This window comes from Eublepharis macularius, chromosome 7 (genome assembly GCF_028583425.1).
Source record: "Eublepharis macularius isolate TG4126 chromosome 7, MPM_Emac_v1.0, whole genome shotgun sequence".
Taxonomy (NCBI): Eukaryota; Metazoa; Chordata; class Lepidosauria; order Squamata; family Eublepharidae; genus Eublepharis; species Eublepharis macularius.
The window spans coordinates 114,490,277-114,516,905 of NC_072796.1; the positions used below are offsets into that span (position 1 = coordinate 114,490,277).

Genomic DNA, 26,629 nt, shown 5'->3' on the forward strand with positions numbered 1-26,629 from the left:
AGGAGGAAGGAACAGTTTCCATTTTGTTCTGGACAGAACAGATGGGGAACTAACTTCCCTGTTCCTTCCACTTCTGCTATTTAATAATGGCTAGTCGCTATTTTTTAAAAAAATAACTACTTTTCCCCCCTCAGCTACACTTCTGGTTCCCCATCCTCCAGGCTACGAGAAATGTCAGGAAAGAAGGCTCAAAGGAGACGGAAGACAGCTGTGTTTAACAACAGAAGGAAAAACTTTACAGAAAATGACGATTGTATGAGTGGAGTGGTGGCCTTGTGCATTCGAATTTTTTAAAATCATTTATTGCTTCCAGAGCAACTTTGAACTCATACAACGTGTTACTTAACTTGCTGTATTTTCCTGATACTGTAAACAATATCTCTCTTCTTGTGCCTTCTCTAAGAATTTTTAGGGGTCCTTCCGTTTTACTTTCTGCTGCTTCTCTCTCATCTTTGCCACAGCTCTTTTGTGTGGGTGGATATTTTCTTTCCTGTGATATATCTATCATCACCCAAGTGTCATCAGTCCCTCCAGCCACCTTCCACTTGATGTTTTACTTTTCATAGATGAAAGCACTTTAAGCTTTCAATTCAACATGAACTTTGCAAATCTGAAATGAAAGGTTTTAGTTCTACAGAGTCAATTAGAGAGTTACTGGAGTCTTCTCTTAGGTTGCTTCTAGTGCTGCTGTGCCCTTATTCCCCCCTCCTCCATTTTGGTGAGCAAATGTGACATTGCTTATAGGAAACCTTGGCTTGTCCCTTTGACTCACCCATTCCACCCACACTCTGAAATGCAGAACTTACTTTTTAAAAAGGCTGAGAAATAAAAACATCAACCTTCCTGTGGGAGAGAAAAACCCCCAAAGCAGATCAGCAGCAGTTTGAAAAATTAATGAAGGGCTGTCCCAGTTTTCTTGGGATGGCAATCAAAACTGTCAGAGTCCAGGGCATTTATATTCTGAATGCATGACTTATATGAAACAAAGTTGAAAAGTTGTGTAAGTGTGCAACAACGGCGACTGGTTTTGATGTTTTCTTGTGTAAAGTTTTCCTGCAATGCTACCATGCATGTGTGGCAGAGGATAAGGGTTGGCAAAGAGAAGGTTGTACTTCCCAAGGAACTTGGGAGTATGTTGGTGGGTGGGTGAGGGATTGGCAAGGAGAAGTATTTATTTCCAGGCATGTTGAGAGGACAGCTGTTGTAAGAACATGTCAAAGTTGAGTGGGTGATCATATGTGTGGCCTATGAGAGTTCACAGATTCAAGCTGTAGTTAAAGGATCAGGGCTGGGAACATTGCTGGGAGCGCTGGACTCTAATCTGGAGAACCAGGTTTGATTCCCCACTCCTCCTCTTGAAGCCAGCTGGGTGACCTTGGGCTAGTCACGGCTCTCTGGAGCTCAGTCAGCCCCACCCACCTCACTGGGTGTTTTGTTGTGGGGATAATAATGACATACTTTGTAAACCGCTCTGAGTGGGTGTTAAGTTGTCCTGAAGGGCAGTATATAAATCGAATGTTATTATTTCTGCCAGACAGCTTTATTTATTAATGTACTTAATTTATACCCTGTCTTTCTGCTCACTGGGCCCCCAAATTGTGTTACCATTGTTCTCCTCTCCTCCATTTTATCCTCTCAATCCTATGAATTAGGTTAGGCTGATTATATATAACTGGCCAAGGTCACCCAGTGAGCTTCCATGGCAAAGCTGGAATTCAAATCTGGGTCTACCAGATCTTAGCTTGACACTCATTCATGAAGAGTTACATTTGCAATTTCCATTAACCAAAACAGCCACATTTCCTTCCATTCCTGGCATGAGGCCTGTACTTACAGCTTACTTGTTCCTTTGGCTGTGGCTGTTTCAAGCTGGAAGGCTCCTGCTACCCACACGCCTTACTGGAAGAGGGCTTTGCCCACTCTCCTGAAACATGGGGCTGGTATTACACTGTGGAACCATGCTCAGAAAAAAAAAGATGTCAAAGAGTCATTACTGAGCGAGTATCACTGCTCTATCCGCTACATCACTCTGTCTCTTTGCCCTGTATTATGTTAGAAAATGGACTATACAGCTCAGCATCTTCATGGTAATCAGGGCATGTATTTCACCTGTCTTGGGGAGGGGAGGTGTATGCATATATGTGAGATCCATGTTGGATAAGGTCCAATGGTACAATACCAATTATTCTAGCTGCCATCTACCAGAAAGAAAAGAGGACCTGTAATGCAGTTTACTATGTAATTGGAGACCCAAGATGGCTCTTTGACAAGTCGAAGCAAAGGCGCAATCCCATAAGCACTTTAATGAAATCCCAACAATACACACCGGGAAACACTTTTAAGGTTACTAGTTCAATAGCTTGTTTCATTTTGCATGCCTTGAACATAACATGCAATACAGAAATGGATCCCTGTGTCCTTATATAAGTCACAGTGATTGCCACAAATGATTCCAATGTTTACACAGTGTTCTCTGCACCTGGACCATCCCGTGAATCTCTCATTCGGTTTTCACAAGGCACATTCACCAGGGAGGTGGAAAGCAGAGGTAAAATGTCATTAACTCATTAAGTCAATAGTTGTAATTTAAAAAGGATACGTCTTTCAAGATTCTTCAGAAGTTGACATAAAAACTGCAGGCTAATATGGCTGCAAAATAGATTACATAAGGAGGGTAAACATAATTTTCAGAGGAAAGAGGAGACTATGATGTGATATAATCATTCAAATGGCTTTTTGGCAGGAGAAGCACTAGTAGGACAACAGCATAAAGAGCTTGAAAGAATTATTACAGATTTGTCACTCCTCTACTGTCCTTGGTTTTGTTCTTTTGTAGAGCATCTGACTACAACTTGCTCCTTCCCTGTTAGCAAAGGAAACAAATATTGAGTAGGCCAAATAACTCACAATCCTCCCACCTCATTGTCCCTAATGATGCTTTTTGCTGAAATTTCAGCCTCAAAGGCCACATAATTTTGCCCCTAACCTGCATCATGCTCCCTAAGCTTAATACATTTCCAGTTTCAAATGCCACAAACAAACACTTTGATGGACAGATCAGGAACCGGTCAGGTGTTATTTACAGACAACTCACTGTCCTAACAACCTGAGTCCAGAGACTTGCCTCAACACTTGTATTGCATCCAGACTAACGAATGGGGGGAAGTCCTAGTCATCAAAGCTATGAGCCCTACTTTAGTTGTTGTATAGTCAAAGGCAATATATTGTCAAAAGCTATGAGCCCTACTGTCTGCAAGCCCAGAAGCCCCATCACCACACAGGGTAGGTCAAAAAAGTATTGTGTCTTTTCCCCTAAAAATTGGTCTTGCACAACAAAATGGGAAGTACTTCCTCAGGCAAAAGAAGAATGGAAAATGCAGAAGGGGCCATTTTGTTCTCAACATCGTATTTGCATGTGTGAGACAAAAAAACCCTGTAGCTGAGTCTGAAAATGTTACAGTTAAATTTTTCCCTCAGTGGAATAATCTATTACATGTTGGTTCCCAGTTACCCACTGGTGGCAGGCAAACTCCCGGGGATTTGCCCCCTTGCCTGCCAATTACCCAGCAATTGGCAGAAGGGGGCAAGCTTCCAGAGGTTGCCCGCCACTGGTAGGCACCTCAGGAGGAACACGTGCTGTGCACGTGCTCCCAATGGGTGCGTCGATGTCACTTCCGGATGTGATGTCATTGTGCCAGCCACAGGAGCATTCCCACGCTTTGTTTGGAGCCAAACAGGCTGAATTGGCAGAGTGCAGGAGTGCTCGTGCGGCCAGCACAATGACATCACTACTGGAAGTGACAGACTAACCTCTTGTTTGTCAAAAACATAATCCATACTTCTTAGAGTTTTGGGGCTTTTACATTGCATGAGAGCAGTCTTCTGCAACATAAGACAATGAAGAAAACCCCTCTAAACTAGCCCCCCTCTTTGTGCCAAACATCCTGAAAATAAAAAAGGAATATTTTTCGGCACTCAAAGGATTGGTTTTGAAAGGTCTCCTCTTCTCTGTGTGCTCTTGTACTTTTGAAGAAAGGCAAAAATAAATAATATTTTTCTTATGCTATAGCCATTATTTAATAATGCTACTATATATGTACAGTGAGTGGGTAAACTATACTATACTTATTTAATATATGTGTATAGTGTGCACAGGGGCTGCATTGGTGGCCCTGCTGAGGACAGAAAGGCAGAGTATAATTTTGGTAAATAAATAGTAAATAAAAACACACTATTGGCTTCCTAACTTTTTCCTTTCTTAGCGAGGATTACTGGAGTGGAATCCCAAGAAGACTGAAACCACAGAATTCTCAAGCCAAGCAAGACCGCAAGTGACTGTCAAACGTCACCCAGTGGGCTGGGATTCCAGCCCACACCATTCTAAGCCCACTTAATACAGCACACACTGAAAGCCAAACTGGGACAGTCTCTCCAAAACAGGCAGGGCATAAAATAGGCATGCCATGTAGGCAGAATTCGTGAAATTTATACTCAGAAGCTTTGTCTAAGTAGAGTAACGCACTATACCACAGCATTTAGTATGCTTTTCCTGCATGGGGCACATGTGCAGGACAAATTAAACCGATTCTTACTATGATTGGCTTTCCTCAGAAAATCCTAGGAGATTTTTTGGTGGGGAGGGGGGAGGTCACAGTGGTATCTATAGCTCCTTATAAATAAATTATTCGTTTATAAGTATTTCTTTATAACCCACACTCTTTACAAAAATGTTCCATAGAAACTACAGTGCTTAGGTTTCCTTAGGTAAGAAGTATCTTAATGGTTTAAAATTGTAAAAAAATGTATACTTTTTCTAAATGACAAGCCTGTCGATGGTGATAATAAACCCATCTAGGGTCACTAGTAGCTGCTTTTGGTCAAAAGGTGGATTGAGACATTTACCTGCAGAAGCGGATCTGTTGTGTGGGATTTATTTTTGTGCTGAAATAAGTGAGATCACTTTGCCCGCATACGGAGCCCGCTGGACAGGGACAGGCTGACAGACCTGCAACAAAACATAGTTCTTTTTAAAAAAAAAATGTTGCATTTTTCTTTCTTAGAAACTAAAAACAGTGTAAGTGGTTGTATACTTTGTTACTGGTATCAATCTGTAGCAGATTTTAGGGGCCATATTTCTCCTCTGCTCCCATTCTGACCTCTTTAAAACAGACATTTGGTAATCCACCTGTGCATGAACAAATCAGACAGCTGTTTTGCATTCAAGAACTGTGTCCAGACTCCAGGACCCTCTGAAGTCCACTACCACAGCTACCATTTCTGTTTGCTTGCAAATCTCCATTGATTGGTTGCATGATTGCAGATGATAATTTATTTGACTGCGAAAACTGATTCCCTGAGTGGAGTCCATGGGATGGGTGTCTGGGGAATCCCAGTTTGCTAAAATGAGAAAAGGTAAATAGATTTGTCCAAAACATCTAACTGCAGCACAGATCTTTTTAAAGAATACTAATTAATGAATAAAAGAAGGACGGTTTGAGGTGATATATATTATGGCTTTGGAATTCATTGCCTTTTAGTTACTTCAACATAACCTTATTGAATAAATGCTTCTTACTTCCTTGGTCTATGTGGCACATTCTTTTAAAAAGACAGACACACTTACTAGCACATACCTGTTTGTAGGACTTTAGTTTTCCATTAAAGAAAAGAGGTCAAACGGGAGGTGCACCTAAATTATACTAAATAAGTTGAAGGCATGTAAGGAATCATGGTGTGTGTGTGTGTTTGTGGGCACGGGGGAATAAGAATTGGGGGAATTTCCCTAGGCCTAAACATCTCCTTCTAGGATACTGTAAACTCCCAGGGGTTCAAGCAGTCCCTCCCGTTCCCCCACTCCTTTCCATTTTCCTCCCATCATACATAAAAACCCTTCCCAGTTTGTCAGTGGTGTGGTGTTTTCACCTCCCATCAGGTCTCCTCAGTGAAATGCCAGTCACCGACAGGACGGGAATAAAGGGAGGTAGAAGCTACAGCAGTTGAGAGAAGCTCCATCCAGGCCCAGCAAGGCTGGTGATAATGACTCGGGCACCTACTGCTTGGGTAGCTGTAACTCAGCAGGTGCCCCCTCCTGGCAGTGGCCCTGGAAACAAAGATGGCGGCCACTGCTGAAGGCTGAAACCGTTGCATTGTTTGCAGTTGTGGCTACAGTGATGGCTTTTGCTGCTGAATGAAGTGGGGTTCTGCATCTTGTACTATGTTGAGCAGCACTGTCAGCCCAGCAGGCTACCAAAAGAGGGCCTGCCCTTCTAAGGTTACACAAATTCAGTGAAGGCCAGTCAGAAGGTGAATGGATCCTTGTCCAAGGCTGACACTCTACCCACGACGCTTCTGTAGCCCCACATTATCAGATGAGAGGGTGGTGTGATCAAGCTTTTTTCAGCGGCTACCCAGAGGATGCGGAACTCTCTCCTGCCAGAGGTATACTTGGCCTTACAAGGCAATCTGAGGTCTAATATACCCTTGAAATACTTGGATATTCACTGATTAGCTTGACTGGTTTTATAGTGAGGTCTTTAGGGATGCAGCTATGTTGCAGTGTTGTCATCATCTTACTAGGGTTTCCAACTCCAAGTTGGGAAATTCCTGGAGATTTGGGGGTGGAGCTTGGGCAGAGCAGGGTTTGGGCAGGGGAGGGACCTCAGTGGAGATAACGCCATACAGCTTATCCTCCAAAGCAGCCATTTCCTTCATGGGAGCTGATCTTTGTAGTCTGGAAGCGAGTTGTAATTCTGGTACATTTCCAGGCCCCACCTAAAGGCTAGCAAATTTACATCTTACTGGTACTTTAAGAAGCTGTTGTTTTATTGTTCCATTGCTTTTTGAATACTCTTGTCTGCTTTTAAACTGAATTTGATTTTTACATTGACAGACTATATTGATTTTTCTATTTAGCGAACTTATATTTTATATATATGTCTATTTTGTAAGCTGGCTTGGGTATTTTTTAAGCAAAAAGATGTTTCCCTCTGCCCTTGATCTGAAATTATTCCCTATTAGTTAGCTATTTACTGCTCCCTTCAAAGCTAATTGAGGGCAAAGCCCTGTTTAGAATCACACAACATTAACATTTACATTTTGGAAATTGTTCTCCTGTTTTTAAGGGTGCAACTATATGTTCTTTGATCATCTACACAGATATAAACAGATTTTCCTCTGTTGGAGTAAAAAGTAGCAGAAGGATGGTATTTTTCAGCAAGAAAAGGGAAGGGGAAGAAAAGATTAAATAGCTCTCCCCTTTTTTCCCCGGTGACTGAATCTGGAAAAAAAGAAAAGCCTCTTAAAATCTGAAGTTGATTAGAGTTTTGCTTTTTATAACTACAAACAACACACCTTAAGAAAGAAAACAAGGATGGGTGACAGTAAAAAATATACATACATTGGTTGGGGAAAGAATAAAAAGGGAGCTTGGATTATAGGGACAGGAGAGGGAGGAGAAGATAATGGTGGTTAACAATGGTATATTTCGCACTCGGTTTTTAGAGCGCGTTTGTACCTGTTCCACATCCCATGTTTGCAAGGTTTTCACACTTAAAAGAAGTCATGGGATGCAGTCCCGCTTTTTGTCCGCTGTATCCCCGATTTTTCCCCCTGCGGACATACCCCGATGTTTTTTTAAGTTCGCTGCCGACTGGCAGCTGGCCCGCATTTTGCTAATGTGAACACTTTTGCCTCCTTTTTGCTTCTCTCCCCCCCCTCTCCTTTTCCCTGGGAGCTGATTGGTTTCTGCAGAATTAACCACTCCCCCCCTCCTCAGCTCTCTGAACTCCTTGTCCACCATTTTTTTTAGTAAAGTGAGCTGAGGGTCATAAGGCTGCTTCTTCGTTGGTTTCCTTCCTCCCGGTATGCATGCTGTTTTATTTTTTTTCAAAAGCCAGGAATGATTCCTAAGCTTGCTGCTAATTCCCTGCTAGCTTTAAAATCAAGGAAAGTGTTAAATAGCTGCTTTCTCCTTCCTCCCTTAGGGTATGCACACACATTCTTTTTTTTTTAAAGACAAGAATAGGTTGCAACGTTGTAATGTTCCTGCACTTTCTTCCTGGCTTTAAAATCAAGGAAAGTGTTAAATAGCTGCTTTCTCCTTCCTCCCTTAGGGTATGCACACACATTCTTTTTTTTTTAAAGACAAGAATGGGTTGCAACGTTGTAATGTTCCTGCACTTTCTTCCTGGCTTTAAAATCAAGGAAAGTGTTAAATAGCTGCTTTCTCCTTCCTCCCTTAGGGTATGCACACACATTCTTTTTTTTTTAAAGACAAGAATAGGTTGCAACGTTGTAATGTTCCTGCACTTTCTTCCTGGCTTTAAAAGCCAGGAAAGGATTAAATGGCTGCTTTTCCCTCCCTCCCAGGCATGTTTCAGACTTTGCCAAAGAGGGGGAAAAAACCCAAGCATTTTGCACAGCCCTTTGGAAACAAGCCTCTGCTTCCTGGGAGGAGATTAATCGGCAGCATTTTAACCCTTTCCTGGCTTGATTTAAAAAAATGAGAGTGGTACATGTTTTCCCCCAGAACTCTGCCACCAATTGCCTCTCCGGTGGGCAGGGGACAGCCCAATCAGCAAAAAGGGGGGAAGGGTCCCAACATTGCAACGTTACTACGCATGCTGAATTTTTTTTAAAAAAGTGTGACGTGAATTGCAAGGCCCCAAAAGCCCAAAATTGCACAGAGGTTTTGAAATGAAGCACAGACACCAAATCGAAATTGCAGTGGACAGTGTGAAATGAACAGGTGCAATGCCGAAGCCACTGCGATCGGGGCGAATGCTCATAAATGGCGGTTTAAACCGTAAGTGCGAAAAGGGCCAATGAAGAAAAAAGGTGGCATATTTTAATGTTCAAATTAGAATCTTGATTGTTGGTATACATAACTCATGTTATTGGTATAAATTAATCAAGCACTGTTGGTTAATTTGAATGGTTCAGAGTTGCGTACATTTGATTGTTCCATTTTTTTAAATTAGAGGAGAAAACTCTTGCAGGTTCTAGCAAGAATCATGGCACATGAGAGGTTTATAGAAACTGAACTTCAAAACAGAGACAAAGGCAGAATCCAAACCTGATCCCGCTGTCTGATACGCTTGTAGACATAGTCAGGAAATGGTGCACGAGGAACATATCTTCCCTGTCCTGCTGCCACATGGAAGACTCCTCTGTCATAAACCACTTTGCCTTGTGAAATGGTCATGACCGGTACTCCATGGCAGACCATGCCTTCAAAAATATTGAAGTCAATAGCCTGGTGATGGGTCTTTGCCGAGATGGTCCTGCAATTAGTAAACAAACCAACAATGGTTTGAATTGTTACAGTGAGACTTCTGTTGTAGTCCAGATGCTGAAAGTCCACTGAGACATGATGTAAGAAGAAAAAAACTAGATGTGTAATTAAAGGTACAGTGCTAACACGACCCTTTAAAGTAAGTTCCATAGAAACAAAGAAAGCTTATTTCTAAGTAAAGGCGTTTAGAAGTTGCTGCTTAAATTGCTGATTTGAAGCCCCTTTGAGAGAATTTCTTGTGTACACATTTGCTGCAATGAATAGTAACTGCAAGATCACAATTATGCATCTTCCTGCATAGTTCCCATTTATTTCAATGAGGCTTATGCAGGAGAGCTTGCTTTGCATTGTGCCCTTGGACTGCGTTTTGAAAGCAAAACAGAACATAGATGCAATATGCAAATATGCAGAACTGCTTGATACGGAGTCGAGACACTGGTCTCTTAAAGTCAATATTGTTGACTCTGGCCAGCAGCAACTTTCCATGGTTTCTTGTAGAGATATTTTACATCACCTATAACCTGATTCTTTTCACTAGAGATGGAGTGGATTGAACCTAGGATATTCTTCATGCAAAGCAGGTCTGTGAATGACTGCAAAAGATAAAAGAAAAAAAGAAAGCTCAAAGGGAAGAAGTTGAACAAATAAACATAGAAGACCCATACATACGACACATGTGCGTCTGTACAGGCAACACAAGTGTGTGGGGTGGGGAAATCACACACACGAGCTCAACCGTATGTGTCTCCCAGCCTTGTGCATTTAGTCTCAAGCCAATAGGCATAAAAACTGTACATATAGATAGGATCTGTCTTGCAACCAGGAAACCTTGAAAAGCAGCACTCCTAGGTTCAGGGTGGAGCCTGTGAGTATACAGTGGGAATGCACATGGGCTCAGTACTGACGGAGTTGAGCAGGGGTAAAATCTGACTCACACTTTATGAGCATTGTCACGCATCATGTGAAGAGCACAAGAGTTTCCAGAAAATAATTAAATGTGGCAGATCTCCTCTTTGGCCCTTCTGATAGCAAGGATTCCAGAGACAAGATGTTGGGAATGCTTAATCTGTTGTCACATGAGAGAGAAGTGGGAAAGTCCTCTGCTGTGAAATCTGCAGATGGTGGGACACACGGCAAGGATAATTATGCAGAGGACATACTATGAACCGGAATGCAGAACTCCAATGCCTGATAGGTATTTTTTGCATTTGCTCAGGAGTGAACAAAATGCATTGTACACCCAGGCTTGGATCCTATGAATGAGTTCTATGTGCCCTAGATAGTCCCTGCTGTGGAACACATTTCCAATTCTGCTAAAGCTTTCATTTTGATATGTTCAATGCCACTTTGTAAATGGAGGTTTCAGTGGAAGAGGAAGTATGATGATGCACCTAACAACATTCGATTTATATATTGCCTTTCAGGATGACTTAACATCCACTCAGAGCAGTTTACAAAGCATGTTATTATCACCACAAAAAACTCCCTGTGAGGTGAGGCTGAGAGAACTAGAAGCTGTGACTGACCCAAGGTCACCCAGCTGGCTTCAAGTGGAGGAATGGGGAATCAAACCCAGTTCTCCAGATTAGAGTCCCATGCTCTTCTTAACCACTACACCAAACTGGCTTTCACAGCAGAGACTTCCAAGTGTGCTGGAACTTGTTCATAGGGTCCAGGCCCTTGTCAGGGACCCTTCTTCCCCCCCACCCCGTTTTAGGGTTAAGCTCTGGTATTGAAAACCATTTCAGTGAAAACCCTACTGCAAATTAAAACCTGGAGGAAATGCTGTTTTATTTAGTCTGTTCGGCTGCAAGCATGATAAAAAAGAAGAAGAAAAGCCTGTCACACCATTTCCATCTGAATGAACATAAACTGAGACTGGGCATTACCCTTGGAGGTTCTAAGACCAGACAGAAAGATGTGGATCCAACACACAGCAGACCAACTGTCAGACTGTCTCCAAACAATAAACTGCTCTTTGTTAGGGTCGGCAGATCTCTGCCTTTCACACAGGCAATGGGGCTTCTTTCTCTATTGCAGTATACACACTGAGGCGTGAGTGCAGCATGGCTCCAGCTTGATTAAACATTGTGCCATATCCATCTCTCTCCTGGACTGTTTCAATTCCTTTGGGGTATGGAGGGCTGCTTCTGTTTCTCAGCTTGGCATCCCTTCAGATAATGCCCCATTGAAAAAAGACACGTCTTTTAGCTCATCCTTTAACCCTGTGCAGACCACATAGAATAGGTTTAGGTGCAGCAGGTGACACGAACAGCAAAGTGCAATTCTTTATCTTTATTCTGCTCCTTTCCCAAGAAACTCATAAAAAGTCCCCTCCTCTACTTCATCATCACAAACATTTTGTCGGCTGAGTGAGAAAGTAGTCACACAACAGGCACTGGGGCTGAGGGGGAGATATGAACCCGGGTCCCTTAGTCCTAATCCAACACCAGCCATACTGGCTAAGTAGAAGGCTGTATGTAATGCAAGGGTTACAGTATAATAATAATAGGCTTTAGTTAAGCTCATAAGTCTGAAGCATCTAGTGTAGCTCTTGCATAACTGGAAAGTTTTCATATTGTAAAATGGACTCCTTTGCAGTTTTATAGCCTTAACGCTTCTTTATGTTCAGCGAGGCTTCCCAGGTCTCCTGCTACAGTGGCAGGTGAGGCCATTTCTGGTGAAAACCAGAAGTGACCTCGAGGATGCTCTAGGATTTGCCAGCATGCCAGCCCCCACCCCAGCCACAAAGCCCCACCATCCCTGCCTCTCATTCCTCAACTCAAGAAGCATTCTCTCCCTACCAAATGATATATATTTGGAACCAGTGCTACACTCTTCTAAAAGCTAAGCAGATTTATTTATTTACCTTGCTTTTTGCCCAAAGCAACTTACAATATTGTTCTCCCCTCCTCCCTTTTATCTCAACAATAGCCCGGTGAGAAAGGTTAGGCTGAGAAAAAGTGGCTGGGCCAAGATCACCAAGTGAGCTTCCTTGGCAGAGCAGGGATTTGAACCCGGGTCTCTCAAATCATAGTCCAGTTCTCTAGCCACCACCTCATGCTGCCTTTTGAATACATATAGGTAGAAAAGCCATTAGGCATTCTTCTGACTCTGCCGTTTGTGATGTTTCAATTGGGAGTACACATGGGCTGCTCCAAACATTTTTCAAAACAATGAGCTCTTTAGAGGGGAGAATTAGCCAACATAAAGAAGGTTATAAAGGTGTGCAGTATGCAGTCCACAAACCTCTTGTTTTCCCACTTACTTAAAAAAGAAGGATTCTTCACAATTAGGACGCCCTTCAAACCCCAAGTAACAGACTGAACAGCTGAAATGCTCCTAGGCATGCAAGAAGAACTAGGGGGAACCGGATTCCGATCAGAAAGAATCCACTGCTGGGCTTCGACGTTGGACAGCTCAGCTCGATCACATCAAACAGTTTCTGTTATCACTGACAACTTCATCACTGAAGAACATTACCAGGAAGCTTCTGAAAGTTCCTGCAATTTCTCTTGATGTCTGGCTACTATTGATTGCTCAGCTAATGGCAAAAGAATCTGAGCAGCAGCTGCCAATTTACAATCACTGGGGTCTACTTGGGCCATTATTATCCCAGCCACTCAACTGCACCTGAGAACAAACAGAATGTGGAAAGAATATGGCCTAGATCCTGGGTCCGTGGAAACCAATAATGGCCTTATCATTCATTTCAGCAGAACCAATGGTGGGCAGGGACCCACACGGGCAATGGCCCCATTTAATTTCATCTAAAAATTAAATGTAACCCTCCCCCCATTAGACTTTTAGGTGACTGCTACACAAATTTATCACTTTATGACAAAAGAAGACAATGGAGACCAAACAAAACCATGGTTCTTTCTGGTATAAAATTAATTACAGTGATTAATGGTTAGTGACAAATTATCATCATTAAGTCTCAAGAGTAACTAAAAAAAAACCCAGTCCTTTTAGATTGCTTTTTTCAGTTAATTTATGTAATAAGATAGTGTAGCTGTTTTGAGGAAAGGCATTACCCAGAACATTAACCTATTTATTATCATTGTCTTACTATTTGGCAATGCTGTCACAGGCATGCAAGTATTTACTTTATACAAGAAAATTAATTTACTTCTGTATTTATTTACATTTATATCTCGCCTTTCTGCTCAATCAGGGCCACCAAGGCAGTTCACAATTTTAAAAAGAACATTAGAACAGATTGTAAAATGAATTAAAACCAAAACTAAAATACATATGTCAAAACACAGAAATAGCAATTTTAGGGAAGGAATTATAGGACAGGAGATGAAAGAAAAAAAATCTTTACTCAGATCATTCCATTCCCTACACCAAGTGAACTACATGTAAACAGCAATGCTGCTTTGCACTGAGGCAACTCATTGGTCTCCCCAGCTCAGCAATATCTACCACGACCAGAAGCAATGTATGTGGTAGTTCCTAGGGAAAAGTGTGCCCTTTATTGGCAGGCATCAGTGATGACATCGCTTGCTGGTGCCAGGTACTGCTAGCCAATCAGCAGCTACCTGCTTGTACAGTGCTCCAGTCATGGCTCTGGCAACTCTGTTGCTGCCTCTTGATAAACGGTGTGGCCTCTCCCTTCAAAGGCCAACAATGGTGCAGAATGGGATATTTCCTGTGATCCACCTAGTGAGCCAGTGCTGCTGACGATGACTAAGTGGTAGAAATGAATATGGGACCTTATGTCAGCAAAACAGGTACTCAATCACTGAGCTATTAGCTTCTCCCATGTTTGAGCACAACAAAGAGATGTTTTTCTGCATGATTAAAGGTCTACCATATAATAATGCTACTGAAATTCATGGAGATGGTGGATAGCAGGAGCAGTATGAGACTAGGAGTAAGATTCCTGAAGTCACTGTGGTTATCACAGAGCTGTTATTTAATAAATTGATCATTACATCCACAAACTGCTTTAAGAAATGAAAATACAGAAGATAACAGAAAGTGGAGTGAATAAACAAATGTAAGGGCTTGTAAACGACAGGACCGGCTGCAGCGCCACCTCTCCTGAGGGACAGCCAATGGGAGTGGGTGGAATGCTGGGCCAATCAGAATCAGAGTCTGTTGAAGGGAAAAGGTGGCTTTGGAGAGGGGTTTGAAACGCCACTCAGAGAGGCAGCGGAAAATTAGCTGGCTATTTCTTTTATATTTGAAACCTTTCCTGTTTAACTCCGATATGTTATTAGTTTAAAACCCATTCACTTCTATGTTCCTTTGTGCAAATAAAGTTTGTTTTTGTTTTTTTTTAACCCTGGACTGCCTGAAGTTATTAGCTGAAGGGGAATAAGACACACGCATGTGCGCGCTCTGGTCACATGGAAAGGACCTAGTGCATTAAATGGTGGAAGTGTATATTGAGGGAAAGTAACCTCTGAGTTCTCTTTTCCCCCAGTAGCCCTGGGCTGTAGCTGGGGGGGGGGGGAAATACAGGGTACTGACTGCTTGCCTGGCTCTCTGCCGGCTGTAGTGGAGGCTAGACAGGTGGTATGTGGCAGCAGGGCGGGGGGGGGGTCCTGCTTGGGTGACAAGGGGTAAGAAAGGCTTATGTGTCTGTGTGTAGGTGGGGTATACCCTCCTGTACCCACCATAGGTACATACTTAGGGTTGTCAATTTTAGCTTGTGAAATTCCTGGAGATGGTGGTGTTTGGGGAGGGGAAGGAGCTCAGCAGGGATCATAGAATCATAGAGTTGGAAGGGGCCATACAGACCATCTAGTCCAACCCCCTGCCCAGTGCAGGATCAACCTAAAGCATCTCATACAAGACTTGGTCTTTTTTGGAAGTGTCTCTCATGGAAATAGATCTGAATATTTGCCAACCCAAATACAAATTCTAACCTTATGTCTCTCTAGGACTTATATTTCTCCTGTAGTCTATGGCATACCTTATAGCCTACCCTCTGAAGCTATTTCCTCCAGGGGAAACGATTCTGTAATCTGGAGATCAGCTGTAATTCTGGGAGAACTCCAGGTCCCTCCTGGAAGATTGGTAACCCTAGCTATACTGGAAAGAAAGAAAGAAAGAAAGAAAGAAAGAAAGAAAGAAAGAAAGAAAGAAAGAAAGAAAGAAAGAAAGAAGCCCTGTATCAAGGAAAAACAGGATATGCTTTAAATTAATAGGGAAAAGATTCAGCATTGCTCCTTTGAAACAAGTAGGAATTATCTCCCTGAAGAATGCAGATGATATTTTGTGAGACTGCACGGCACAGAAAATGAACACTGTGTTCTCCTGGAGATGGACTTTTGTTGTTTCTTTCTTTGTTCTTCCCTTTTATGTAAAATAAAAAGGCATGCAGATGGAAAGCATGTGATCTTCTTTTGTGTGCTGAAGAAAAATAGCACAATCAAACTCCTGGGATAAACTCCTACAGAAAATTTTGCATATAATTCAATACTGAAATAGTAAATCTATGATCAGTTTCTCTTAGTTCCTTGCATAAAGAAATAGCAGCAGACATGGCCTTTTCTTAAATGATGAAGAGACTACTGTGAGATTTTCTCAGTAATATTTATTAACAGACTCTCCAGGCTATGTACACTGCCATTGACCAAAGGCTGAGAATATGACACATTGAGCGGATGCAGTGATGATAAACAAAGCTCAGCAGGCCTTATAACTGAAACCAAAATTATGATTGAGCCAATGTATGTACTTTAGGGTAAACACAAAGGTTAGAATTTGTATTTGGGTCTGCAAATATTCAGATCTATTTCCATGAGAGACACTTCCAAAAAAGACCAAGTCTTGTATTCAAAGAAGAAACCAATACATTAGAAATTCCCCACCATTTGTGACCTTGACACCTGCAGGACTTGCTCTTTTAGTATACTCCCCTGCAGCAGCTCCGTTCTGCATTGCTTGTGGTACCAGCATGCAGGCAGGTAAAATTAGCAACTTCTTGGGCCAAAGCCCAGAGACCCTTGTTTGGTGGCAGCACATGTGTCGTGGGGAAATGGCCTACCAGAGGTGTCCCCTCTTTTGCTGACTTTCTGGATGCTGAGAGAGGTGGACTGGTTTAGGCGTGACCAGTGTTGTTGTTGTTTTAAACTGGAACCACATTAGTTACTCTGTGCATATATTGTACACTCTGTTTAAAATAGCAGTTGCAGCAAATACAAAGGTAAAGCTGATGGTGTATTGCAGTGCCCCGTCTATCTTCCTCCTGCTACCATTTCTTCCATTATTTTGGCCTCTAGCTACTTGGAAGTGTTGCCTCTTTAATGGCACTGCTGCATTTTCCCCCATACAGTGTACTTTTAAAACATACTAAGCACTCACAGGAAAGACATAGCATCAGGCATAAAAGGAAAAGAAACAAAAGACCATTGATCAATCCATAGGAAGGAAGTTCTGGGGCCTTCCCTACGGAGGTCATTATAGAAGGATGTGGGTAATACATGTGCAATAAAAAGAGAGCAACTGGGAGCTTAAACTAAAAGGGTTAGTGTGCAAGATGTAAACTCTATTCATGACATGGAGTAAGCTTTGCAGATGCAACACACAATTAAGCAACTGTGATGATGTGCCTGAAGTTTGTGTTCCTCTGGCTGGAATGCAAACTGGAATGTCAGCTCATGTTTTTGCTTCTAACCACAGGAAAGCATTATGCTCAGGAGTTGGTTATTCTTCTGCCCCTCTTTTCACAACCTGAACAGCATTCACCTGCAACTTTTCCTCAAGCAGGAGTGTTTGCACACACAAATAAGTTTGCTAGTGGGATTTGATTAAAAAAAACTTATTAAGGACAAAGCAAGGTTTTATTTTTCAAAAAGAAAAATGAAATACAGATTCATTCATTCTTATTTTTCCACAGTTTCTTTCCCCACATGGGATATATGTACACCAAGATTAGAGTGGAAACAACTTTAATAAAAATTCATGAAATGTCCTGTCAGTACAGTATCTGAAAAAGAGATTAGCAGAATGCATTTTTTCTTATTTTCTATCTTCAAAGAGTTGTCACCCATGCACACACCCATTTCCCTTTGCTACTGGGGGGTGGTATTTTCCATCAATTGTAGTATTGGTGGAACAAGAAAGGCAGAAAAAACAGACATATAGAGGAATAACCTGAGTCCCCATTTTCAACCTGTGTTTAAAAGGGGGTCAAATACTATAGAAATGAATAATAATGTAGGTTCGTACTAAGGTAGCTAGAATTCCATATCTGAATCAACTCCAGTCTAGGCTCCAATGAATGCAACCATATGCTTTTCTCCCAAAGATTTGGAACATACAACCTACACAGGACTGGTACTGGCAGAGAGTGCCAGCCTTCCTGTAGCACACACCACATTCTAACTGGGCTTGCAATATCATTCAGAACCAAATTATGGCAGTGCATTAAACAAACCACTGAACTCTGCCATAAACCTTTATATGCTAGCGTAGCACAGCATAAAATCAGGTCTTTAACAAGAAAGAAAAAGAGAGACAAAGACAGACAGAAAGGTTATATTCCGAATGCTTTTTTTATATTAAACTAGAACAGCTAATGTGGTTCATTTATATAGATTTCTTTGCCTAGTCTTACAATATCCCTGGTCATTTTTCACAGGGACGCCTAAATCCTCTCCCAAGGCTTCCAATGAAAATCTCCCAATTCTCCCCAGTCATGCATCAACATCTGTCTGTTGCTTTAGGCTGGCATCACAGCCTGCATTTTTATTCTGTAAGAATGCTGCATCAGGTAGGGAAGAAACAGCAACCGACTGTGATCTTAAAAGCTTGCCTTTCAATGTGCAATCTATCAAGGGAGCAACTGCATTTTCATTTAAGGGATGGAAGTACCCCAGCTCTTTCTTACAACCATCCCCCCACTCAACAAAAACATTTAAAAAAATGTCAAGGGGATTCTATTCCTTCTAAAACATCTGATTTAGGAAGTATGTTTCACTCCAAGTTGCCCTCCCAGCACACAATCTGGAACTAGGGCTGCCAGATGGAGTCAGGAATAATACAGGACCTGGGGAGAAGGGGGGAAGCACTTGCAGGTTTTTTTTCCTATTTGAGCATGCGCAGGGCTCAAGTGCACCCGTGCCCTGACACAATGATGTCATTACCAGAAGTGATGTCACAGCTCCCACTGTACTTCCAGGCCACTCGGGCTGGTTGGCCACTCCTTGGTGGCACTGCACAGCCACAGGAGGCCAGGATGGCCACTCCCACCAGCACTGTGCAAGAGGCCAGGGGCCCAGGCTGGCTGGCCATTTCCCAGGCTGGCAGCAGCACTCAGGTGGCTGGGCTGCCAGGCTGGTAGGCAAACTGGCTAGAAGCAGAAGGGTGGGGGCAGATACAGTGCCAGGTGTCTGGTATTTGGAGAACATTTCCCCCAGACAGTCCAAAAAAATACCGGACTGTCTGGGTGAAAACCAGACACCTGGCAACCCTATCTGGATCCCTATTCAGTACAGCTGGCCCTTTTAATAGCTAGTTTCTGAATTGGGGTGTGCATGTGAAACAGAGAGCTGAACTTTGAAGAGTAGGTTTTGGAGATGGTGTGAGAGAGATTTTAGAGACTGGGTGAGTTTTTCTGCTAAACATGCATTGCTGAGTTATTAAGAAGCTAGCAAAGGGCCAGTAAGGGTAACAAGCTGTAAAGTTACATAAACCCTGCTCCTATGCACCCATCTTTCCCTATTCAGTCCTGCAAATGCCCTCTCAAACTTCCATCTCCTGACTCTCTTGGTCTCATTGCCTTATTGGCTCTTATGTCACAACAGACCTTTGTTGTTTTTGTAAACGAGTCTCCAAGCAGAATTGGAGTAGGAATGCAAGACTCTAGTACATCAGAGTCATGGTTCCTTTGGCTGCCATTTTAATGTCACAAGAGGGTCATTATCAGATACTTGTTGGGGAAGAGGAAAGAATGGAGAAGAAGACACCAAATGCAAGTGTCCATGAGCAATTCTGGCTAAATTAAAGACTTTTGCTAGAAAGTCTTGTTGCTCATGTCAATGGGAGTGCAAATCTGTGTTTTTTCTATTTTTGTTTTGTCAATTGTTGCTTTAATTCTTGCTGGTTTCCATTTTATTTTTATTGGCTTCTGATTTATATTTCCATCTATAATTTCTTTGTTTTCTACTCAATTTGGATGAGATTTTCAGTCAACGGTCCCTTGCACTGGATTTCAGGTAGATTGGAGAAAGGAGATAGGCGTGTCAGAAAAACTCCCTTCTTCAAACATCTGAAAAGCTCTGAAGGAGCTCTCTGACTCCCAGAAGCTCATACTCTGGAAATCTTCTTGGTCTCTAAGGTGCCACTGAACTCAAATCCTGCAGTTATACTGCAGACCAACACAGCTACCCACTTAAAACTAGTGTCTTTATAATATTAACTTTTCAAAAGAAGTCTGATACAATCCAAGCTCTGATCTACCTGATGATAAAGAAAGATCTGAAATATACAATTCATAAGTTTGTTTCTTTGCTTTGATCACTACACTGTCAACCTATTTGTTCCAAAATAAGGTACCACCTGAACCATTTCCTTTTGCAACTAACACTTCAACCTCTCTTGAAAAGAAGTCAGCATGCTGTGGTGTAGGTTGGCTACTGTTAGAAGAATCATCGCTCTAATGCAACTTAGGTTCTTCAATGCACACTAATGAATCCTACATGGAACATTCTGTTCAGAATGTACATCTGGACTCTGAGAGCGGGACCACAAGTGACGCCTGACACAGATTGGACACTTGCCAGCTTCCCTCAAGTTTTGATGGGAAATGTAGGCAGCTTGGCGGCATGATGGACAAGTGACAGTTGAAAAGTCCATTGGACAGCAGTCAGAGAGTCAAGCTGCAAGACCAGGATGCCTACATTTCCCATCAAAACTTGAGGGAAGCTGACTAGTGTCCAACCTGTGTCAGGCGTCACTTGTGGTCCCGCTCTCAGTGTTCTGACAAGGAAGTGCAGAACCATTTCTGGAGAGCTATCTGACAGTAGATCCATCCCATCCACTAATAATTTTTTTTCTACAGGTATATACCCCACCACACACACCCCACACTAAATTAGCACATACACTGCCTCTCTCTCTCCAGTGTCATCTCTCTAATGCTACAAAACCCAAATACTGCAAACAGTATGAATCATGCAAGGACATTTAGGCTGATTTACACCCATAGAAGCAGAGGAGGGTACAGAAGACATGAAGTACCACATGACGTTATATTTTATGTATATTATCAATATGGGATAATCTAGTGCTTTTTGAAGACAGGTGAAAAAAAAGCCAGACATCACATTATTAGAAGTTTATCAATGACAGAAGCCAAGACAGAATGGCATTATTGCAGCACCTCCCTGGGGGTCTAGCGCCAGCAGCATAAGAAGTAAACCACAACCAGCCATTCAATTCCATTGGTGGCAGAAGAGAAAACTGGAGACATGAACATATGAAGCTTCCTTGTACCACGTCAGACCATTAGTCCATCTGGCTCAGTGCTGCCTGCTTTGACTGGCAGATGCTCTATCTTGGGCATAGAAAAGTCTTCCCCAACACCTGCTTACTGAAGCCCGTTAACTGGAGATACCAGGGTTTAAACCTGAGACCTTCTGCACACAATGCACGTGCTCAACCATTGGTCCATGGACCTTCCCCACTGGACAGAAGCCGCAACATAGAAGCACAGCTGCATCTGAACAAGAGGGCTGTCAGTTCTGAGAAAGCTGGATTTCAGCACCAGTAACCTTAAAGACCCTGGAACTGATCATGGGACATAGGAGCAGCACAGAATGTGGAGCTTGCAAAGAAATGCCTAGTTACCCATAGGGCACTCATGAGGAGTCAGGGGGGCATCTAATTTTTCTCTTGTATCTTCCTCCCCACATTATTTCCTCTTTCTGTCCCCCTGTCAGCCCCCACAGCCTCTGCCCTTTCATCACTTCCTTTTCTCTCACCCACCCACTCAACCTGCCTTTATCTGCCCCCCCCCCCGTCTTCAGCTTTTCTTCCTTGTCTTCCCCAGTGTCTCTCCCTCTTTTCCCCCTCCCAACCACCTGACAATCTTTTCTGTGCTTCCCCTCTTTTAGCTTTCCCTTCTTCCTTTTCCTCCCAGCTTTCACTACTTTCAGTCTCTCCCCCCACCTTGGTCTCTCACTGAGAGAAACCAAAGTTTGGAAGGCACCACAATATTGTGGTTGTTTAGCAGCCCTTGAAATAGCCGCCAAATGTTAGATTAGTCTCATGAGATCTTAGAGGGTGTTCATCTCTTACAGCGATAGTTGTTGCTTCTATTATTTGGGTCCACCCCCCCCCCCACAAACCCTGTGTTTCCCTCAGGTTTGTAGAACATCACTGCTGTCTGTCTCTGGCCCCACTGTACGGAAGGCTCTATTCAGAATTAAATATGATGGTACTGCTAATATTAAGCAAAGTGTTTTAGAGTCCTCAATACATCATTTAGGTGTTTTCAGGCACCACAATGTGCACATAAGCTACTCTAAAATGCAATTGCCTTGGGATTACTTTTAATCATTGACCATCTTCAGGAAACGGCAATTAGTATAAAGTACAAGCAGTGTTATTTTCCTATATGGTCAGCAGTCCAGATAGATTTTTTAAAATGTTCTGACTACACAAAACCCTCTGTGCAGATATGCTGTGGCTAGCATCAAACATCCTGTGAATAATTCAAATGCAGCATTGTTCAAATGAGACATTATCCCATCATCAGGATTTATGTCTATCTGAAATAAAAAATGCATTCCTATTGCATTGCTCAAAGATTAGATGGACAGATGGAATTTAATTACTTGGTCCATACCTTGTAGCCTTTGGGTCCCAAACAACAATGTCTGCATCAGATCCCACAGCGATTCTCCCCTTCTTTGGGTACAGGTTGAAGATTTTAGCTGCATTTGTGCTGGTAACAGCCACAAATTTGTTTTCATCCATTTTGCCACTGTGCTGCAAACCAATATGGGAAAGCAAAAATTTGCAGTTATTAAAAAAAAAGAAACACTCAAGCTGATTGCAAACAACCTTTCTTCCTACTGCCAAACGCCAGGTATTAGTTGGACATGAAGTTTCAACATCAAACACTTCCACAAATATACTGAAAGCAAAGAAAACTTGGTCCCATTTGCTCAGGAGAGCCGTCAGATTGTACATCTGTAAGCTGGTGTAATTTCAGTTACTGGTGTCAATAGTATTTGGGAAGTTATCATTTCTTATTTTTAGAGCAATGTAGTTCAAGTCCTTGGTGCTGGACAGAATGGAAGAGATGGCCGAGAACACGTGTCTCCTTATAACAAAATGGCTAACTTGTCACTACTGCTAAAATGGGTTCGCCATTATGTATGAGAATGAAAGAAGTCTCACTCACCACGCCTTTTTCCCATATAACTGACATCCTGTCCTCCACACCATTCACCCCATTTGGGATCTTTGTAAAATTGTCCTTCCCCAAAGCCTTTTGGCAGATGTCAAAGGTGCAGTTATCTGTCCCAGACACAGACAGGTCACCACTAAAAGGAAACAATCCATAGTGAGGCTGAATTATAAGCCAGTATTTTTTCATCTGTTCCATACCTCTTTCATTTACATGGAAAAAGTGGCACCTAAACTGCTCAGCAGGCTAGTTCTGGGACTGCTGACTGAGAAGATAGTTGGGAGATGGATAAAACTGTTTGGATAGAGACAATAATTTACCATATAATTGTCAGTTGTAACGGGGCATGCAGTCATAGAGGGAGTTGGAAATCTGAAGAGTCCAACTGCTTGGCGGAATCAATTGGATCCTGCAGCTCCATTCTATTAATGGCAATGCTTTTCCTCTCCTCACCCTCTTCACTTGATAAATGGTTGGCTACACCTGTGGATTCGTGCACCTCCATGCTGAGTGTAAAAGCAACAACTGTATAGTAAACTGTAGTTCATCTGAAAAACATGATGCAAACGGTAGCAGCCGGTTGCTATGTGGCTGCGTTATTGATGCACGCTTACTGAATGTATGTGGTGAGTGAAAAAAGTTGGACATATATTGAAACTAAGCCAATCAAGCTGATTTCACTGAATAAAAGTGTTATGGGTAAGTAACCTGCCTTTTACTAAGAAGTCATATAGGAATCCTCTGTATAAGTTCTGAGTTTGCTTACTTTGCTAGGAGGTTCATGAGAAAATCTGGAGTTGAAGGATCTGGCCTCAATGGAGGCCCCATGACGTGGGCTGCAGCATGTGGCCAGTCCTTATGCCAGTAGTGAGTTCCATCTGTGCCAAGACCAGCAGCTATGGGCTCCCCATACACAACTTTCCCTGCAAAAAAGAAAAGAAGAAATAGGTTAACATTAAGAGGAACAAACCACTTAGTAGCAGTTTGCTATCCTACACTGCCCAGTACTGCTTTAACATACCTGGCTAGAGTCTACTCACATTTGATTCTTAGGTATCCTCATAGAGAACATCAACCCACGCCCCGACATATTCAGATATGGGGTGTGACTACCTGATAAGATCCCAAATGTTTACAACCCCCACCAGGTTGTTGGTCTGATACCCTGGAAATAAAAACTTAAGTCATAAATGCAACATATATAACAATTGCAAATCAAATGTTTATGCCTCTCTGTCCCTCACTAAAGGACAGTTGCCAAGATGAAGCTCTTATCGCCACTCTCCCTATTAAAGTAAAAAGCCCAGAGTTCCTTGTGTCGTCCCCCCGCCCCCAGCCAGTAATTCACAGGTTTACTTCTGGAGAATGTCCTAATTGGCCCGGCAGCTTCCTATTGATGCTAGTTTAGGACTGCCTCAAGCTACTTTGCAGTCTTCCCTCTGGTTTTGCTCAGGCATTCTTTACTCATGGTTATAATTTTTCTGTATTTAAATAACAAACACCACACAAACTATAGACAACAAACACAGAGAACAAAAAACATTCTAAAAAGAAGACACACCAGCAACACATATAAAAGTGAAAAAAGGAAAAAGGAAAAGAGACCCTTAAACTAAACTACAGATTTGAGTTCTGATTTTCTCCACCACAAATATAGATCATTTTCAGAATCTCACTTATTCTAAGGGCCAAACTACAAGTGACGAATGACACAGGTTGGACACTTGTCAGCTTCCCTCTAGTTTTGATGGGAAATGTAGGCCGCTTGGTGGAATGTTGGACAAGTGACAGTTGAAAAGTCCATTGGACAGCAGTCGGAGAGCCAAGCTGCAAGACTAGGATGCCTACATTTCCTTATTATCCATTTCATGTAAAAAGTCTATAAATGGTTTCCATTCAGTCAAAAATGTAACTAATGTCTTTCCCCTAATCAGTGAAGTAAGTTTTGCCATTGACGCAAATTCCAATACTTTTATCCACCATTCCTCCACTGTAGGCAATGTTGGAGTTTTCCACTTTTGTGCATAGAGTATTCTTGCCACCGTAATCAAATATAAAAAAAAAATTCCAAAGCTTCTTTCCAACTGGCTGTCCATTATTCCTAACAAAAAAAAGCTCTGGTTTCAACTGGATTCTAATCTTCAAAAATCTTCTGAATCGATGATTGTATCTGCAACCAGAAACTGTTTGCTTTCTTACATGTCCACCACATATGTCCACCCTGTCCCTGAGATCTCTGGCATTGATTTTGTGGGACTAGTCTGGAGTGCTGAGGAAAGTTTGGCTATCTGTCTGGTGTACCAACTGCCCAGCGCTCCAGCAGATACCCTGTCGCGCCTGCTAGAGGCGGTGGTGGGGTGGGCTTTGGAATACCCTAGGCTGATTGTCCTGGGGGACTTCAGTGTCCACTTCGACGATGCCGCCTCTGTGCAGGCTGCGAATCTGGTGTCGGCCATGGCAGCACTAGGACTTTCCTAATTTGTATTGGCCCCTACACATAAAGCAGGCCACACGCTGGATTTGATTTTCAGGATGGGGATGAATGTGGTTCTGGATGATTTAGAATTGGTGCCATGGTCAGACCACACGGTTCTGAAGGCTCAGTTGGATATGCCACACCCCCTGCAAGGGTGGCGAGCTAATTTATGCTCATCCATGGAGACTTATGGATTCGATTGGTTTCCAGAATGCCACCGCTGGTGCCAGAGTTTCTGGTGCCTTCGGCCACCCTCTCGTGCCTACATGTGCATCCGGACCGCGTGATGATATCATCATGTGACGACGCAGTAAAGCTGGGGCCATTGGCCAGTGGGTGGCTGGGGTGGCGGTGCAGGGCTGGCCGGTGGTGGCGGCGCAGGGCTGGCCAGTGGTGGCGGCGTGGGCCAGGCACACCAGCTCCGTGGCATGCGCATCCGCCCCTGGCACCCCCTCCAGCACCCCCTCCACCTCTCAGTGACCGCAGCCCCCGCCTCACAGCCTCAATGGTGGCGCCAGCCCTGGCCGATGCTACATGGCGGTTCATTGGATGAGCTGGTAGAGGACTGGCAGGTCCGGCTCTCTGAAGCCATTGATGAAATCGCACCCTGTCTCTCTCTTTGCCCCTATGTCTGCTGAACCCCCTGGTATACGGAGGAGCTTCGGTGGAAGAAGCGGGAGCTAAGACGGCTTGAGCATGTGTGGCAGCGATCTCGCGACGAGGCCACAAGAACATCTTATAGGGTGCTTATGAAATCCTGTGAGGTGGCAGTGAAAGCTGTGAAGAAGGAATTTTATGCAGCTTCCATTGTGTTGCTTAGCTCATGCCCAGCAACATTGTTTAATGTAGTATGGTCACTGGTCTCCCTATCAGGAGGAGACCATCAAAATTTGAATTTGGATATTAGCTATGAAGCTTTTGTGAGCTTTTTTGCTGACAAAATCTTCTCTCTTTGCCACAATTTACTGGCCACGATTGATACAGTATGTAAACTAGAGGCCTCTTAGCCATCTTCTGGGCCAATATTCGATCATTTCAGCCCACTTTCTGGGGAGGAGGTTGACAGGATCCTGTGAGCAGTGAGGCCAGCCTCCCCTTCACCCGATTGGGACCAGGAGATGGGGATCAGGTGGCAATGCCTACCTGCTGCCTTCACTCAGTTGGGATCAGGTGTGGAGTAGGGGGCAATGGCTGCCCTCCACCTTCACCCAGCTGAGATCAGGAGTGGAGCAGGTGGCAATGCCCACCCCCACCTTCACTCAGCTGGGATCAGGTGTGGAGCAAGTGGCAATGCCCACCTCCCTCCTTCATCCAATTGGTATCAGGAGTGGAGCAGGTGGCAATGCTTGTCCCCTGCCATCACCTAGCCAGAAACAGGAGTGGAGCAGGTGGCAATGCTGGTCCCCTGACTTCACCCAGATGGGATCAGGAGCACAGCAGGTGGCAATACCTCCCCTGCCTTCATCCAGGTAGGATCAGGAGC

General features: G+C 43.1%; 2 protein-coding genes across 3 annotated transcripts in view; one reads left to right on the forward strand and one right to left on the reverse strand.

Annotated features, from left to right (window-relative positions):
- The window catches only part of DCSTAMP (dendrocyte expressed seven transmembrane protein), a 35,812-nt gene extending 33,620 nt beyond the window's left edge, over window positions 1–2,192 (forward strand). Inside the window, exon 5 of the mRNA XM_054985899.1 lies at window positions 135–2,192. Coding sequence (XP_054841874.1) covers window positions 135–218 — 84 coding nt within the window. The 3' untranslated portion in view covers window positions 219–2,192. The remainder of the gene's footprint in view (window positions 1–134) is intronic.
- A 91-nt stretch (window positions 2,193–2,283) lies between these two features.
- DPYS (dihydropyrimidinase) overlaps window positions 2,284–26,629 on the reverse strand; it is a 51,505-nt gene continuing 27,159 nt past the window's right edge. Inside the window, exons 5-10 of one of the 2 annotated variants that reach the window (XM_054984545.1) lie at window positions 23,437–23,593; window positions 22,665–22,806; window positions 22,104–22,246; window positions 9,074–9,281; window positions 4,903–5,005; window positions 2,284–2,649 (exon numbers count right to left, since the gene is read on the reverse strand). In XM_054984545.1, coding sequence (XP_054840520.1) covers window positions 4,931–5,005; window positions 9,074–9,281; window positions 22,104–22,246; window positions 22,665–22,806; window positions 23,437–23,593 — 725 coding nt within the window. In that variant the 3' untranslated portion in view covers window positions 2,284–2,649; window positions 4,903–4,930. Of the gene's footprint in view, window positions 2,864–4,902; window positions 5,006–9,073; window positions 9,282–22,103; window positions 22,247–22,664; window positions 22,807–23,436; window positions 23,594–26,629 lie in introns of both variants that reach the window. The other variant, XM_054984546.1, reaches the window with a different exon arrangement.